At 48.2% G+C, this 15,851-nt stretch overlaps 1 protein-coding gene across 4 annotated transcripts; it reads left to right on the forward strand.

The window, feature by feature from the left end:
- Nucleotides 1-727: 727 nt before the first annotated feature.
- On the forward strand, nt 728-14,162 carry LOC308469407 (uncharacterized protein). 4 transcript variants are annotated; one of them, XM_080991818.1, is made up of 8 exons: nt 728-1,030; nt 2,906-3,886; nt 4,681-4,783; nt 5,537-5,601; nt 7,939-8,065; nt 8,912-9,010; nt 12,133-12,255; nt 13,057-14,162. In XM_080991818.1, the coding sequence occupies exons 2-8, from the start codon at nt 3,113-3,115 to the stop codon at nt 14,151-14,153; spliced, it is 2,388 nt and encodes a 795-aa protein (XP_080847944.1). In that variant the 5' UTR covers nt 728-1,030; nt 2,906-3,112; the 3' UTR covers nt 14,154-14,162. The 4 variants fall into 4 exon arrangements, with proteins under 4 accessions (XP_080847944.1, XP_080847945.1, XP_080847942.1 ...); XM_080991816.1 differs by having other exon boundaries at nt 729-1,030; nt 4,669-4,783; XM_080991817.1 differs by lacking the exon at nt 728-1,030 and adding an exon at nt 1,050-1,835 and having other exon boundaries at nt 4,669-4,783.
- The last annotated feature ends 1,689 nt before the right edge of the window (nt 14,163-15,851 follow it).

A 15,851-nucleotide genomic window follows, 5' to 3' on the forward strand; every position in this document is an offset into this window, starting at 1 on the left:
AGGAATCATTTTGCCCAACCTGGGGCTTGAACCCACAACCCTGAGATTAAAAGAATCTCCTGTCCTAGAGAGCTGTTGCCAGTCAGTGCAGACATCCTGAGCTCGATGGACCAACAGTCCGACTTGGCCTAAGGTAGATTCATAGCTGTCAACTTTTCCCTTTTCTTGCGAGGAATCCTATTCAGAATAAGGGAATTTCCCTTTAAAAAAAGGGAAACGTTGACAGATATGGGTAGATTCCTAATGTCCCTGGTGCGGTTTTGAACCATGATGTGAAATCAATTCCTTCTCCCTCCAGCGGCAGTTCCCTGCTTGCCTCCTACTCTGCCTTTGTTGTTGTTGTCCAGTCGTTTAGTCGTGTCCGACTCTTCATGACCCCATGGACCAGAGCACGCCAGGCACTTCTGTCTTGCACTGCCTCCCGCAGTTTGGTCAAACTCATGCTGGTAGCTTCGAGAACACTGTCCAACCATCTTGTCCTCTGTCGTCCCCTTCTCCTTGTGCCCTCCATCTTTCCCAACATCAGGGTCTTTTCCAGGGAGTCTTCTCATTATGTGGCCAAAGTCTTGGAGCCTCAGCTTCAGGATCTGTCCTTCCAGTGAGCACTCAGGGCTGGTTTCCTTCAGAATGGATCGGTTTGATCTTCTTGCAGTCCATGGGACTCTCAAGAGTCTCCTCCAGCACCACAATTCAAAAGCATCAATTCTTCGGCGATCAGCCTTCTTTATGGCTGATCACTTCCATATATCACTACTGGGAAAACCAGAGCTTTAACTATACGCACCTTTGCATATATACTCTGCCTTTGGAAAGGGTTAAGAAAAAGGAGAAGATGGAGCCCAGCTTCCTAGAAAGGCTGCCGAGAAGGAGGGATGCCAAAAGGACCTTCCTGTGTTGTTACTGCTATTCTTCTTATTCAGCCTCCTTCTCTCCCTCCCTTCTGGGGTTGCAGAGGCCTCCTTGGCTCAGAGACGCACACAGGGATCTTTGGGAAGGGGCAGAGGTGCTGCTTGCAGGGCGTGCTGGAGGGGTGAGTTGCAAGAAGGGGGGAGGCGGGTGGCTGTTTTCGGACAAAGGGAATATTTCATCTGCAAGGGATGGAGAAGTAAAAAGAGGGAGAAAAGGCATCTGAACAGGGACCTGTAAGGAGCAGGGATGATGCTCTCTCACCCCGGTCCTTGATTGAGGTTGCAAGGATATAGTCATTATTAATACTATTGTTTGCATCTAACGCTCACGTTTAGGGAGTTGCGTCTGAAATAAACAGAATGAGTGGAAGAAACTCCACAGGGGTGCAAAGATTTATGGTTACGGTTTGCTTTTGTCGTTTTTGTCAAAAAAAGCAGGCAAACCACACAAACCACCACCCTGAAGACAAGGGAGATTTTCTTGTTTATTTCTTGTTGTCTCAGGCTGCTGGGGGGAAAAGCACAGGAGCTTGACACAGGGAGGAAATGTGGCAACTCAGTGTTGTTCCCACAACACAGGTGGCAACTGTGCGGATTGTGAATGTCAGGAGAAAATGTTTATTTTCCATGCCTCAGGCCGCTGTAATGAACACAGGAGCACGGTAGATGCAGAAAGGTGGCGACTAATGTTGATTCTGCAGTTCAGGTGGGAAAATTGGGGGAAGGGGTGTCAGGAAACAAATGTCCCCCTTGTTTATTTTCGGTGTCTCTGGCTGCTGTAATAGGTACAGGAGTGAGACGGGGTGGAAAGGTGGCAGCAATAATATTCACGCACATTAGGAGGCAAAATTTAGGGGAGGGTGTCAGGAAAAAATGTCCCTTTGCTTAATTTCTGTGTCTCTCAGGCTACACAGGAACGTGACAGAGGTAAGGAAGGTGGCGACCTAATGGTGTTTCTACAATTCTGGCAGGAATTTTTTTGTGGGGGTGTTGTCAGGGATAGTTGTAAGGGTCTGAGTTGCTGAATTATAAAATTAGAAGGAACCTCAAGTGTTGTCTTGTCCAACCCCCTGCAATGCAGGATTATAATTTTTTGCACAACATGGGTCTCAAACCCACAACCCTGAGATTAAGGGTCTCGTTCTCTACCAACTGAGCTATCCCAGGTTTTGGATCCTTTCAGCAGGAGCAAAATAAGAGTCTTCTCTAATGTGTACACAATGGAATAAGCCACACGTGCTTATTTAGCCATCTGCCTCTTCTAACTAAAGCAACCAGGAGGAGGTGGGTTCTGATTTTAACATCAAATGCAGCTTGTAGAGAATTCTGCACAACTTTGCTTTCAGGGATTCTCTGAAATGAAATAAATGGGGGGGGGTGCCTCCTGATGGAAGGTAAGTCTGTCTAAAAAGGAGTAAAGGTAAAGGGACCCCTGACCGTTAAGTCCAGTTGTGGCCGACTCTGGGGTTGCGGCGCTCATCTCGCGTTATTGGCTGAGGGAGCCGGCGTACAGCTTCCGGGTCATGTGGCCAGCATGACTAAGCCACTTCTGGCGAGCCAGAGCAGCGCACGGAAACGCGTTTACCTTCCCACTGGAGTGGTACCTATTTATCTACTTGCACTTGGACATGCTTTCGAACTGCTAGGTTGGCAGAAGCAGGGACCAAGCAATGGGAACTCACCCCGTCAGCAAGTCCTAGGCTCTGTGGTTTAACCCACAGCGCCACCCGTGTCTCTCTAAAGAGGGGTAGTCAGATGAAAAAGAGGGCAGGGGTCCTGCCCCTTTAATAGTTGTATAGAAGAAAGAGCAATGGAGGACGGTTCTTGAGGCCCTAGGGCAAATGGGGCACTGCCCCACCAACCTCTGACTGACTCAACCTGCCTGCCTTCCTAGTTACATCCAGCCCAGGGAGGTGGCATTTTCCAAGATGGTGGACAAGACAGGTCTGATCCAGCAGAACTCTTCATTCAATATGCTTCTGTCTTCTTTTCTTTAGGGAGAAGCCTGTCCCCTGGCTTGAGAATGAATCCACCTTCTGGGTGACCCGTCTCTATCCTCTAAAGATCCCTAAAGATCTAGCCCTGCAGCCTTTCCTAAAGATTTTGCGTTTTACAGGGCCAAAGCAGCCTCCCTCTAGTTAAGAGGCACGGAGCAAATCTGTAGATCCAGCTCTGTTGAGGCGAAAGAGAAAGAGGCCTCTTCGATGTCTGGAGGGTCAGGGATGGCAACTGTAGGCTTCCAATTTCAGCCTTTATTCACTCACGAGTTGCCTGCAGGAATTAAACTGGAAGAGGCAGAAGCAGCAGATTATTCAACTGGAGAAGAACAAGGAGACAAAGGCCGCCATTTTGTGCAAGCTGGGACGGCCCAAGGCTTTTCCAAAGGTCCGCCACTGCTACAGATTAAACAGGAACCCGAGGAAGGTTTGGCCCAACACTGGGAAATCCAGTGGCATGACTTTTTGAAGGGCCTGCAGCTGCCTCAAGCAGGATGGCATAATCCGCAGCTTCGATGGGGCGATAAGGTCTCCATCGGAGAGGAAGCCCAAAGTGACCGGTGTCTTAGAGCGCAGAGGTTGACGCAAATCTCGCCAGATCTCAATGCGGAAGCCCCAAAGAGCCTGCATGCCAGAGGGAGGGAAGATGCCAAGGTGGAAAGGGGAACTGTCCCGGGTGACATTAGCGCCGAAATCCAGCGTAAACGCTTCAGACATTTCTGCTACCGGGAGATGGAGGGACCCCGAGAGATTTGCAGGCGGCTCCGGGAGCTGTGCTGTCAGTGGCTGAAGCCGGAGAAGCACACCAAGGAGCAGATGGTTGAGATGCTGGTCCTGGAGCAGTTCTTGGCCGTCTTGCCTCAGGAAATGCAGGGTTGGGTCAAGGCAGGGGGCGCAGAGAGCTGTGCTGAAGCGGTGACCCTGGCAGAGGACTTCCTGCTGAGCCAGGAAGAGGATGAGCCTCAGAGATGGGAACGGAAGGTGAGGCCACCAAATATCCGAAGGGGCACGTATCTTTATTTTTTAAATTTCTTTTTTTTTTTGCAGAGCAGTACAGTGGTACCTCAGGTTAAGAACTTAATTCGTTCTGGAGGTCTGTTCTTAAACTGAAACTGTTCTTAACCTGAAGCACCGCTTTAGCTAATGGGGCCTCCTGCTGCTGCCGTGCCGCCGGAGCACGATTTCTGTTCTCATCCTGAAGCAAAGTTCTTAACCCGAGGTACTATTTCTGGGTTAGCGGAGTCTGTAACCTGAAGCGTCTGTAACCTGAAGCATCTGTAACCCGAGGTACCACTGTATACAAAAGGCCATCAAACTGCCAAATTAAACAATTCAAGCAAAACATCAAAACCCATTAAATGGGATCCTGCTCACTCAATACAATGACATTTTCTGGCTGCCCATTTATTATCAACGGCAACAGAACCCGCCCCACTCCTCTAAAACAAGCTTTGCCAGCCCGGTGCCTTCTGGGTGTTGCTGGACTCCAACTCCCATCAGCCTTTGCGGCTAGCATGGTCAGTGGTCTGGGATGATGGGAGTTGTAGTCCAGCAACATCCGGAGGTGCTTGTAGGTTTCCCCACCCTTGGCTAGAATAGCACTGTTTCCTTTTGGTGCTCCTTCTAACTTCTGTCACTCTGCCCTGAACAAGGGGGTCCTTCCCCACAGGCATCTAGTAAGAACAGAATGCTGGACTAGATGGGCCAACTGGTCTGATCCAAAATACTCTTCTGATGCTCTTATGTCCTCTCTGTTGCTCCAGGTACCTGAGGAGGAAAAAAGGGAGACTGCTCTGGGTCTCCTCTCACCTTTGGGTGTTCAGCCAGGACCTTTATGCAAGGAGGAGGAGGAGGAGAATGACGATGCCAGTCTGCTTGGTAAGGAGTTATGGGATGGATGAGACTTTACAAAAGCGGCTTGTTTACAACGGTTTTGTTTTCTTCAGTCATGAATTCAAGGGGGGATAGACCTAGATATATGTTTATAACATTAAACATAAACAACCTACATTTAAAGCTGATTCATACCATCACGGCTTCCCCCAAAGGATCCTGGGAAGACCCCTATTCTGTTCCCAGAGCCACAATTCCCAGAGTAGTTTTACAATAATAAAAAGGTAAAGGAACCCCTGACCATTAGGTCCAGTCGTGGCCGACTCTGGGGTTGTGGTGCTCATCTCGCTTTATTGGCCGAGGGAGCCAGCGTACAGCTTCCGGTTCATGTGGCCAGCATGACTAAGCCGCTTCTGGCGAACCAGAGCAGCGCACGGAAACGCCGTTTACCTTCCCGTCGGAGCGGTACCTATTTATCTACTTGCACTTTGACGTGCTTTCGAACTGCTAGGTTGGCAGGAGCAGGGACTGAACAGCGGGAGCTCACCCCATCGCGGGGATTCGAATCGCCGACCTTCTGATCGGCAAGTCCTAGGCTCTGTGGTTTTACCCACAGCGCCACCTGCGTCCCTTTTAAATATTGTAGCTGATAACTTTAGAACAATAGTATTGTAGAGTAGAATAATATAATTGTAGAATTAGAAGAGTGGAGACCTGAGGAATGTTTTGAATAAATGAAATGAACGTAATGGTGGCCTGTCTCCCATTTTGCTTCTCCCATCCCTTCCTGCCTTGTAGCCAGTGGGGCGCAGCATCTGATTTCCTGTGGCTCATCTCGTCATCCTGCTCCGGAGCCAACTCAGGTGAGGCCTCAACATGGGAGGTGCGGAGGTTGGGGAGGGAAGGCGAGGAAGAGGGAATAGAGATGTGGTTGAGGTGGTTTGCCATGTGGTTAAGAATTTGCTGGATGTTGGATGCGCACGCTTTTTTCTGGTTCATACCTTGGAAGTCAAACGGAATCCATTCCAGAAGTCCGTTCAACTTCCAAAACGTTTGGAAACCAAATTACAGCTTCTGATTGGCTGCAGGAAGCTCCTACAGCTAATCAGAAGCCCCGGAAGCCCCATTGGACATTTGGCTTCCAAAGTACGTTCGCAAACCAGAACACTCACTTCTGGATTTGTAGTGTTCGGGAGCCAAAACGTCCGAGTTCCAAGGCATTCGGGATCCAAGGTATGGCTCTATAGTCATACCTTGTGTTGAAGTAGCTTCAGGTTAAGCATTTTTGGGTTGCACTCCACGGCGACCCAGAAGTAACGGAGCACGTTACTTCCGGGTTTCGCCGCTCGCACATGCGCAGATGCTCAAAATGATGTCACGCGCATGAGCGGAAGCAGCAAATCGCGACCCGTGCACGCGCAGACGTGGATTGCGTTTGCTTCAGGATGTGAACGGGGCTCCAGAATGGATCCCGTTTGCATCCAGAGGTACCCCTGTATTGCATTTATTTATCACTTTGCAGTAAAACAAATCTCAAAGCGTCTTACTAACCCTGATGCCCATGCTCTGCCTCCTGTCAGGGACTGGGCAGAGGAGGAACGGTGGAGACCGCCTCCCTATCCTGACATGGTGTCATTAGAAAGCATCCCAGAACCTCCATCTCCCAGAACTCGGTGAGCCTTAAAAGTAGGAGAGCAACGAGCTCAAAGGCACATAGCAGCACCTATGGAGGAGATGATGAGAATGACTAACAAGGAAGTGGAAGAGACTTCTAGGTGGAAGTAAAAAACTATACCCACAAAGGAGGAATGGATTTGTAAATGAATATTTAATTTTGGCAAAATTAACTGCTATAATAAGAAATCAGTCGAATCAAAAATTAAAAAAGGAGTGGAAATGTTTTGATGAATATATGGCAAAATATTGCTCAAAAAAAAAAAGATATGCTAATATGCCTAGATTAAAATGTGAAGTACTGGATGGAAGAATAATTAGTAAGGAAAGATAATAAGAATATGTAGATGATTTGAGAAGGTTGTAGAATGCAAAGATTATTGTAATTTGTATAATGTGGAGGAAATCGAGTGGGGGCGGAGGGAAGTGGGAGGAAGGTGAAAAGAATATGATGGATTGAGGAAATATAAATGTAAATGTATGGGGGGATGGGGAGGAAATGGTGTTGGCTTTGGTATATCTGTATTGCAAAGTAATATGTGAAAACCAATAAAATAATTTAAATTCAAAAAAAAAATGGAAGCGGGAGAGATAGGGGTGGGTGGAGATCTCTCTTGTGAACTAACGTGGAGAATTCTTGCATCCTTCCTGGGAAAGCTGTTGTGGTGTAGTGGTTAAAGCATGGGTAGGCAAACTAAGGCCCGGGGGCCAGATCCGGCCCAATCGCCTTCTAAATCCAGCCCCCGGATGGTCCAGGAATCAGCGTGTTTTTACATGAGTGGAATGCGCCCTTTTATTTAAAATGCATCTCTGGGTTATTTGTGGGGCCTGCCTGGTGTTTTTACATGAGTAGAATGTGTGCTTTTATAGTGGGACCTCTGGTTAAGAACTTAATTCGTTCTGGAGGTCCGTTCTTAACCTGAAGCTGTTCTTAACCTGAGGTACGACTTTAGCTAACGGGGCCTCCCACTGCCACCGCCACACGATTTCTGTTCTCATCCTGAAGCAAAGTTCTTAACCCGAGGTACTATTTCTGGGTTAGCAGAGTCTGTAACCTAAAGCGTCTGTAACCCGAGGTATCACTGTATTTAAAATGCATCTCCGGGTTATTTGTGGGGCATAGGAATTCATTCATTTTTTTCCTTTCAAAATATAGCCTGGCCCCCCACAAGGTCTGAGGGACAGTGGCTGAAAATGTTTGCTGACCCCTGGGTTAGAGTGACGGACTGGAATCTGGGTAATCCCAGCCATGAACCTCACTGGGCGACCTTGGGCCTGTCACTGTCTCTTAGCCTAACCCACCTTACAGGGTTGTTGAGGTGATGACCCCCCTCTATTGCCGGGGGTTGGACTACATGACCCTTGGGACCCCCTTCCAACTCTATAATTATATGATAACAACAGGAGATGAGCTGGGGGGGTGTGTGAACCAATTACATCCACTTGAGCTCCTGGGGGGGATATAAAGGCAATAAATAATAATATAGACAGCAAGTGTTGAGGAAGCAACATTTTCCTTATTTCAGGGACCGTTGGCCTTTGAGGAGGTGGCGGTTTACTTTGCAGAGGAAGAATGGGCCTTGCTGGATCCGGACCAAAGAGTTCTGTACAAGGAGGTCACGTTGGAGAATTATGGGAATATGGCCTCATTGGGTAAGAATCTCCTCTGAAGTAGCCTGTAAGGGAGCAAGGGGGAGGGAAAGAGCAGCTTGTGTCTTCCATGAATGTCAACCACGACCATTTATGAGGGATAGTCTCCTCTTTAAAAATACAATTGACTCTAGTACAGTCGTACATTGGAAGTCGAACGGAATCCGTTCCGGAAGTCCGTTCGACTTCCAAAACGTTTGGAAACAAAGCGCGGCTTTTGATTGGCTGCAGGAAGCTCCTGCAGCCAATTGGAAGCCGCAGAAGCCCCGTCGGACGTTCGGCTTCTAAAAATAGTTCGCAAACCGGAACACTCACTTCCAGGTTTGCAGCATTTGGGAGCCAAAACGCTCGAGAACTAAGCTGTTTGAAAACCAAGGTACGACTGTATGTCCCTTCCATTTCTTAGCTTACAAGAGGAACCTGCGATAAAATGTTGCAGCAGAGTCAACTTCAGTTTGGAATTCTGGCTGGCTGCACCCTTTTTTCTCTCATTTGATTTCCCCTTCTGCTCAGCTTTCCACTCTGTCCTCCAACATATACTGAAAGATAGGAGACCGTTGGAGGGTTTTGGTATATAGTCAGATGAGCTGCATATAAAGAATAAAATTATTATTCCCCTCACAGAGCTACAAGTCCCAGAATTCCCTGGTAGAGAGGGACTGGTTGTTAAGCTACTCTGGGAATTGCAGTGGCATGTTTTTAAGTGTTCCTTCATCTTTTTTAAAAACAGGGAAATATTTCCCCGTAGATAGAAAAGTAGCAGGTCAAGGGCACGTTTTTCTAACTTAGATGACTTGAGATGACAGAAATCACTCCTTAACTTCCTGTGTTTTCTTCCCTTCTGTAAAGGACTTTTGATTCCCAAACCAGACGCCGTTCCCTGGCCGGAAGGAAAGGAAGATTTATTCACTCAAGACCCTGAGGAAACAGGAAAGGGAGGTTTTGCAGGTAACTGCTCACCTGTGTGATGGGACCATTCATGCCTTAAAAATCTATAACCCCCTCTGCAGTCTAAACCACAGAGCCTAGGGCTTGCTGATCAAAAGGTCGGCAGTTCGAATCCCCGCGACAGGGTGAGCTCCCGTTGCTTGGTCCCTGCTCCTGCCAACCTAGCAGTTCAAAAGCACATCAAAGTGCAAGTTGATAAATAGGTACCGCTCCGGCGGGAAGGTAAACGGCGTTTCCGTGTGCTGCTCTGGTTCGCCAGAAGTGGCTTAGTCATGCTGGCCACGTGACCCGGAAGCTGTATGCCGGCTCCCTCGGCCAGTAAAGCAAGATGAGCGCCGCAACCCCAGAGTCGGGCATGACTGGACCTAATGGTCAGGGGTCCCTTTGCATTTAAGGGCTGGTGAGGTTGTCAAAATTTATTCTCATGTCCACTATATATAAATCGAAATAATATTTATATTTCAAAGGCACACCCAAACAGTTTGAGGAGTTATTTGATAATTCCAAAGAGTTCAGAAATTGTTTTGGCTGATTTTGGAATTGATGTTCTCACTCTGAACTGTATTTGCCATCAGCAAAACAATCCAAGCACATCTTTCAGTGCAACAAATGGAGACTGAGGAGTTGTCTGGGACTCCTGCCCAGGTGATTGGAGTGACTGTACCCTTTTGGTTCTGTGAGTGAGACATAGCTCCGTGACGATAAGCATACAGAGTACCGCAGGTCCATCTCCACTCAAAGTATCCCACAGAGCAGGACTAGAAAAAGGCCTCTGCCTGCGACACTGGATTGCTGCCAGTCAGAGTTGGCATTACTGAACTGGATGGCCAAATGGTCTAATCCACATAGGGTATCTTCCCCTGTTCCTAGGCCTTTGAGGAATCCACTGTAGTTCAGTGACAGAGCTAGGGATGAGGCAGAAATTATATTCACTCGTACTTTCTGAAGCAATACATAAACTGAAACACAGATATCTTTCTAAATTTGCACCTCCCCAAATTTTGCAGTGGAGTTCTCCGACCAAGTAAGGTGTACAAAAAAATGCATATACAGTGGTAGCTCAGTTGACATACTTAATTTGTTCCGGAGGTCCGTTCTTAACCTGAAACTGTTCTTAACCTGAAGCACCACTTTAGCTAATGGGGCCTGCTGCTGCTGCTGCACTGCCGGAGCACGATTTCTGTTCTTGTCCTGGAGCAAAGTTCTTAACCCGAAGCAATATTTCTGGGTTAGTGGAGTCTGTAACCTGAAGCATATGTAACCTGAAGCGTATGTAACCCAAGGTACCACTGTACTAAAGAGTGCCGGAAGATGATCCCCTCAAGACTCATTGTTTTTACATTTGACCCTGGGCTGTGTATGCATAATAATAAATAATGATAATAATGAATAATAATAATACAAAAGGGAACAATTTGTTCCCACAAGAGGCAATGATGGCCACCGACTCTGGATGGCTTTGACAAGAGGACTGGACCAGGGAAACCTCTGGCTTTTCAGAGGTTGCTGAACTACAACTCCCATCAACCGCAGCCATTCAGCATGCTCGCTGGGGCTGATGGGAGTTGCAGTTCAGCAGTGTCTGGAGGGGTAATAATAATAATAATAATAATTTATTATTTATACTCCACCCACCTGGCTGGGTTTCCCTAGCCACTCTGGGCGGCTTCCAACCAAATATTAAAACCACAATACAGCATTAAACATTAAAAACTTTCCTAAACAGGGCTGCCTTCAGATGCCTTTTAAAAGTAAGATAGTTGCTTATTTCCTTGACATCTGATGGGAGGGCGTCCCACAGGGCAGGTGCTACCACTGAGAAGGCCCTCTGCCTGGTTCCCTGTAACCTCACTTCTTGCAGTGAGGGAGCCGCCAGAAGGCCCTCAGCGCTGGACCTTTTGAAGCATATTAGAAGCACATTATTTCCTTTTAAGAATTGTGGGTACTGCAGTTGACCCCTCATATTTTGAGGGAAATAATGTGCTTTGAAGGTCTTGCCAAAGGCAAGGGGTTTCTTTTCCCCCCAAGGGTTCAGAAGTAAATGCGTGATGTAAGTGGTGAAGAAGTCTTAAGATTTATTAAACAGCAGCCAAATCATTTGCAAGAGTATCAACGTACCAAGCGAGCTGATGGCGACACCTCCCTTCAGCTGCAAAGAGACAGAGAGACCTCAAGCTGGCCAATGGGTCGCAGAAAATCTGATGGCAGCCTTCCGGCCTGCGCCAAAGCTCAACTCTCTAGGTCAAATGCTAGGGCTTACATCCATGAGGTGCAATTGCTAAATTACCTGCACCGGGCACCAGGGATCTCATGATCTGGGCCGGCAAACAGGATATTGGGATACTCCCAGTGTACTGCAGTACAGGGAACAATGTACCATGTACAGGGAACAATCCCATGAATTAGGAATTGAGGCTTGGAAAGCAGACAGTCAGCACAATTCAGCGTTAACCACTGCCAGGCTTAGGAGAGCAGTGAAGGCCTGCTTCTGTGAAAGGCCACACACAATGGTGGATATCATCATCATCACAATTTATTATTTATACCCCATCTGGCTGGGCTTCCCCAGCCACTCTGGGCAGCTCCCAACAGAATATTAAAAACACGATAAAACATCAGACATTAAAAACTTCCCTAAACAGGGTTGCCTTCAGAAACAGTTGTGCCAGGCCACTGACACCTCCCTGGGTTACAACAGTGTTTCCCAAATGTGGATCTCCTGTTGTTTTTGGACTACAATTCCCATCACCCCTGACCATGGAACCTGCTAGCTAGAGATGATGGGAGTTGTAGTCCAAAACAACAGGAGATCCACATTTGGGGAACACTGGGGACTCAGCTGGATTGGTAAAGAAAAATGCCTTTTATATGTGTTGTATATGCAGTATAACACTGTGACACCAGATGACTTTGTGGAGTCCCGACTTTCCCAACCCAATTTCCCTGTGTGAGTTTATAATACGTTTAACCGAAACGCTTCTTTGATGTCTCTAGATCCAACCAGGGTTACAATATATTTTCTGGTGTTTCCACTACAGTATAGGTTGTGTGCAGTCTAGAACCCTTTTCTGAAAGAGGGACTCCTATTTCCCTCCTGGTCTTTCTCTTTCCCTGCGTCACAGCTGCAAATGAGATCAAAGAAGAACCTCCTCCGGGAGAAGGGATCCCACATCTGGAAGACACGCCCCACGTTTTCCCAGGGGGATCTCAGGATGACATTTTCCTGGCAGCCGAGTACTGTGAAAGTAAGTATTCAAAAGGAAGGAGTGCCACAGCTCAGGGGATGTTTGTTGGGTTAGGGCCGCCTCTGGGTTGTTTTTCTCCCAGTACGTTTCCGAGCACAATTCAAAGTGTTGGTGCTGACCTTTAAAGCCCTATACGGCCTCGGCCCAGTATACCTGAAGGAGCGTCTCCACTTCCATCATTCTGCCTGGACACTGAGATCCAGCGCCGAGGGCCTTCTGGCGGTTCTCTCGCTGCGAGAAGCGAGGTTACAGGGAACCAGACAAAGGGCCTTTTCTGTGGCACCCACCCTGTGGAACGCCCTCCCTTCAGATGTGAAGGAAATAAGTAGCTATCTTATCTTTAAAAGACATCTGAAGGCAGCCCTGTTTAGGGAAGTTTTTAATATTTAATGCTGTATTGTTTTTAACACTCGATTGGGAGCCGCCCAGCGTGGCTGGGGAAACTCAGCCAGATGGGTGGGGTATAAATAAATTATTATTATTTCTAAAGTTTTCTCTCTGTGTGTCTACACCTCACTAAACCTTGCAGTTCCCCTGAGCCTAATATCTTGTGTGTAAATGGTGCTGTTTTGTCTTAAAAAGCAGAAACACTCACAACCCAAACCTCAGAGTTTGAGAAGAAATATTCCAGTCAGACGCAATGGTCTTCATCCTATCACCTCAAAACTCTTGCCACCTTTGTTTTGGAGTGGTAGGATGGAGTCCATTGTTCTGCCTCCATGGTACCTTCTGTTTTCCTCCTCTCCTATCAGATGGAGTGATATCTCGGCCTGTGTTTTCTTGTCTCTCTAATCTCTTCAGGCGACGGCACTGCCAGTGAGAGCGAGATGCACAGGACGCATCAAGAAGGCCCTAGGTCAGCCAGTTCTGACAGGAGGTTCCCGGGGGTTTCCCTCAGGGACGTTTCTGTGAAGTCCGAAGCCTTCGATCAGGGCTACAAGTCCGACAGGCAGCAGTGGCAGCGGGCCGTGAAGATGTGGGGCATCTCCATTCAGGAGGTGGAAACCGCCGTGGCTGATAACGCCGGCGCGGTCCGCGCAGGAGAGGAGTGCCACATGTGCCGCAAATGCGGGCAGGCGTTCGAGCACCAATCGGGGCTCATCGTGCACCAGATGATCCACACGGCCGAGAGGCCCTACGAGTGCCTTGAGTGCGGGAAGAGCTTCTGCCAGAGGGAGAACCTTCTTGCACACCAGAGAATCCACTTGGGGGAGAGGCCTTATGAGTGCCCGCAGTGCGGGAAGAGCTTCAGCACGCGGTCGCATCTTATCACCCACCAGAGAATCCACACGGGCGAGAAGCCGTACGAGTGTCTGCACTGTGCGAAGAGCTTCAGCAACAAGTCCTCGCTCGTCACCCACCAGAGAATCCACACGGGCGAGAAGCCTTACGAGTGTCCGCAGTGCGGGAAGAGCTTCTGCCAGAGCGGGCAGCTGATCCGACACCAGAGAATCCACACAGGAGAGAAGCCCTACGCTTGCCTACAGTGTGGGAAATGTTTCTGCCAGAGAGGTCAGCTGATCAGACACCAGAGGATGCACACGGGGGAGAAGCCTTACGAGTGCCTTCAGTGCGGGAAAAACTTCAGCAGGAAGTCATACCTTGACATTCACCTGCGGATGCACACAGGAGAGAAGCCTTACGGGTGCCCCGAGTGCGGGAAAAGCTTCTGCCAGAGTGCCCAGTTGATCCGGCACCAGCGGATCCACACGGGGGAGAAACCATTCGTGTGTTCTGAGTGTGGGAAAAGCTTCTTCCAGAAGGAGAAGCTGGTAAGACACCAGAGAACCCATGCGGAATCAAAACCGCACGAATGCTCAGAGTGCCAAAAAACCTTCCCCCAGAAAGATAAGCTCATGCATCATCAGAAAACCCACGCAGGGCTTGACACCTTATGAATGTTTCCTCTTTTTGAAAAAAACAAAAGCCTGCTCCCAAAGTGTAATAAGTTTTGGGCAAAATGCATCACGTTTCAGAATCATTCGAGACCGATGTTGGAGAAGGTTTCTGCTGTAATTTGGGGCTTACCAAATATAAGGATAAATACAGAAGAGAGAAACAGAGTCTTGCTGGATCAAACCAGGCCTGCTGCCTACTCCTGAAATTGAGGCATTGAGGTGATGACTGTTACCATAAAGCACCAATGCTGCAGCAAGCAAAGGCTCTAGCAGCTCAGCCAGCTGCTTGTGGCTGGAAAGCCAGACAGGATGTTTGTGACTGTTGCCATGGGAACAAAGGGGCAGTCCATTCTGTACTGAGCACCGGATGTTAGCTCAGTGTGTGTGTGTCATATGACCCGTACTGGATGTACTTGGGAGGAGTTTCTTCTTGCTGTTGTTGAGTGCAGACATGATTCTCTGTACTGATGTAAGAGGCAGAAATAAATGATGTAAATAGTTTTCTGTCTGCTTCTTTCCCCTCCCTGGGGACACCAAAGGGGAGAGAGGAAGAACGGTGTGTTCCTCTCATACATCTGAGAAGAATCGCCGGACCTCGCCTGCTTATCAGCAGAGTGGAGACGCGGGGAGGTCGACAGGAATATCTGCCGGTGCCTACGCTGTGGCACATTCCTCTGACCCAGGCAGAATTCCAACAGTGGCAGCCTTCGGATGGTTGCGATTCATCGGACATCTGCATGAGAGGCTGGTGGATTGTCCTCCTCTGCTCCAAGGAGGAAGAGAAGCGTCTGAAAGAAGCCAGAGGCTCCACAGACAGCTGGTGGAAAGAAGAGGTGTTTTCCAGAGCAACAAAGTTCAAGGTATGCTGCATTTCGGGCTAAAAGTGTGAACGCAGGAAGATTAATTCCCTGGTTCACGGAGCTGCGTTTCAAAGAAAACAAGAGCTCCGGAGGAAGAGGCCTGCAGCTTGAAGGCTGAAGCCTGCATTCCACAAATTTTTGTGGTAGATAAGATGTCCTATTGAAATGCATTGTTGCTAGGTAACGGTCCTGGAAAGTTACTGGCAAAGGGGCTGGACTCTGCGTGTAAGCCTGGGAAAGCGAAACAAAACCAGAGAATGTTTTGGCTACAAGGTTTACGAGCTCTTGGAAGGGACTTTTCAATAGCAGCCTGAGTTTAGCTGCCAGGTGCAAAAGAGCGTAAACAATTTGCAGTTTGCTGCGTGAGAAAGGAAAAAACAACTGTTGGATTTTACAGTTTGTTACAGTTTGTTTGACATTGTGAACTGGAGGCTTGGCTTCAAGATGGATGCCAAGAAAGGGGGAGGTTTGCCTTGCCCACCTCCCTTAACCAATGACAATTATTCATCTTGGTCTGTAAAGATGAAGGCCCTGCTGCAGAATCAGAGGCTTTTTGATGTAATTGAAAACCCCATCCCTGCAGCACCAACCAGAGGTTGGGAGTCACAGAATGTAAGGGCCAGGACTGCTATAATTCTGTGTGTCTCAGATGATCAGTTGGTGCATGTTCAGCATTTAGAAAATGCGAAAGAGGTATGGGACACGCTGCGTACAACGCATCAGAGAGATGCTGGTTCTTCAGCGTTGCTGTATTTTGAGAAATTGACCAATCTGAGACTTGCGCCTGATGGAGATGTTCAAGCGCACCTGACAGAAATGAAGTTTCTGCGTCAACAGA

Source organism: Podarcis pityusensis (assembly GCF_964106645.2).
Source record: "Podarcis pityusensis genome assembly, chromosome: 2".
Classification (NCBI taxonomy): domain Eukaryota; kingdom Metazoa; phylum Chordata; class Lepidosauria; order Squamata; family Lacertidae; genus Podarcis; species Podarcis pityusensis.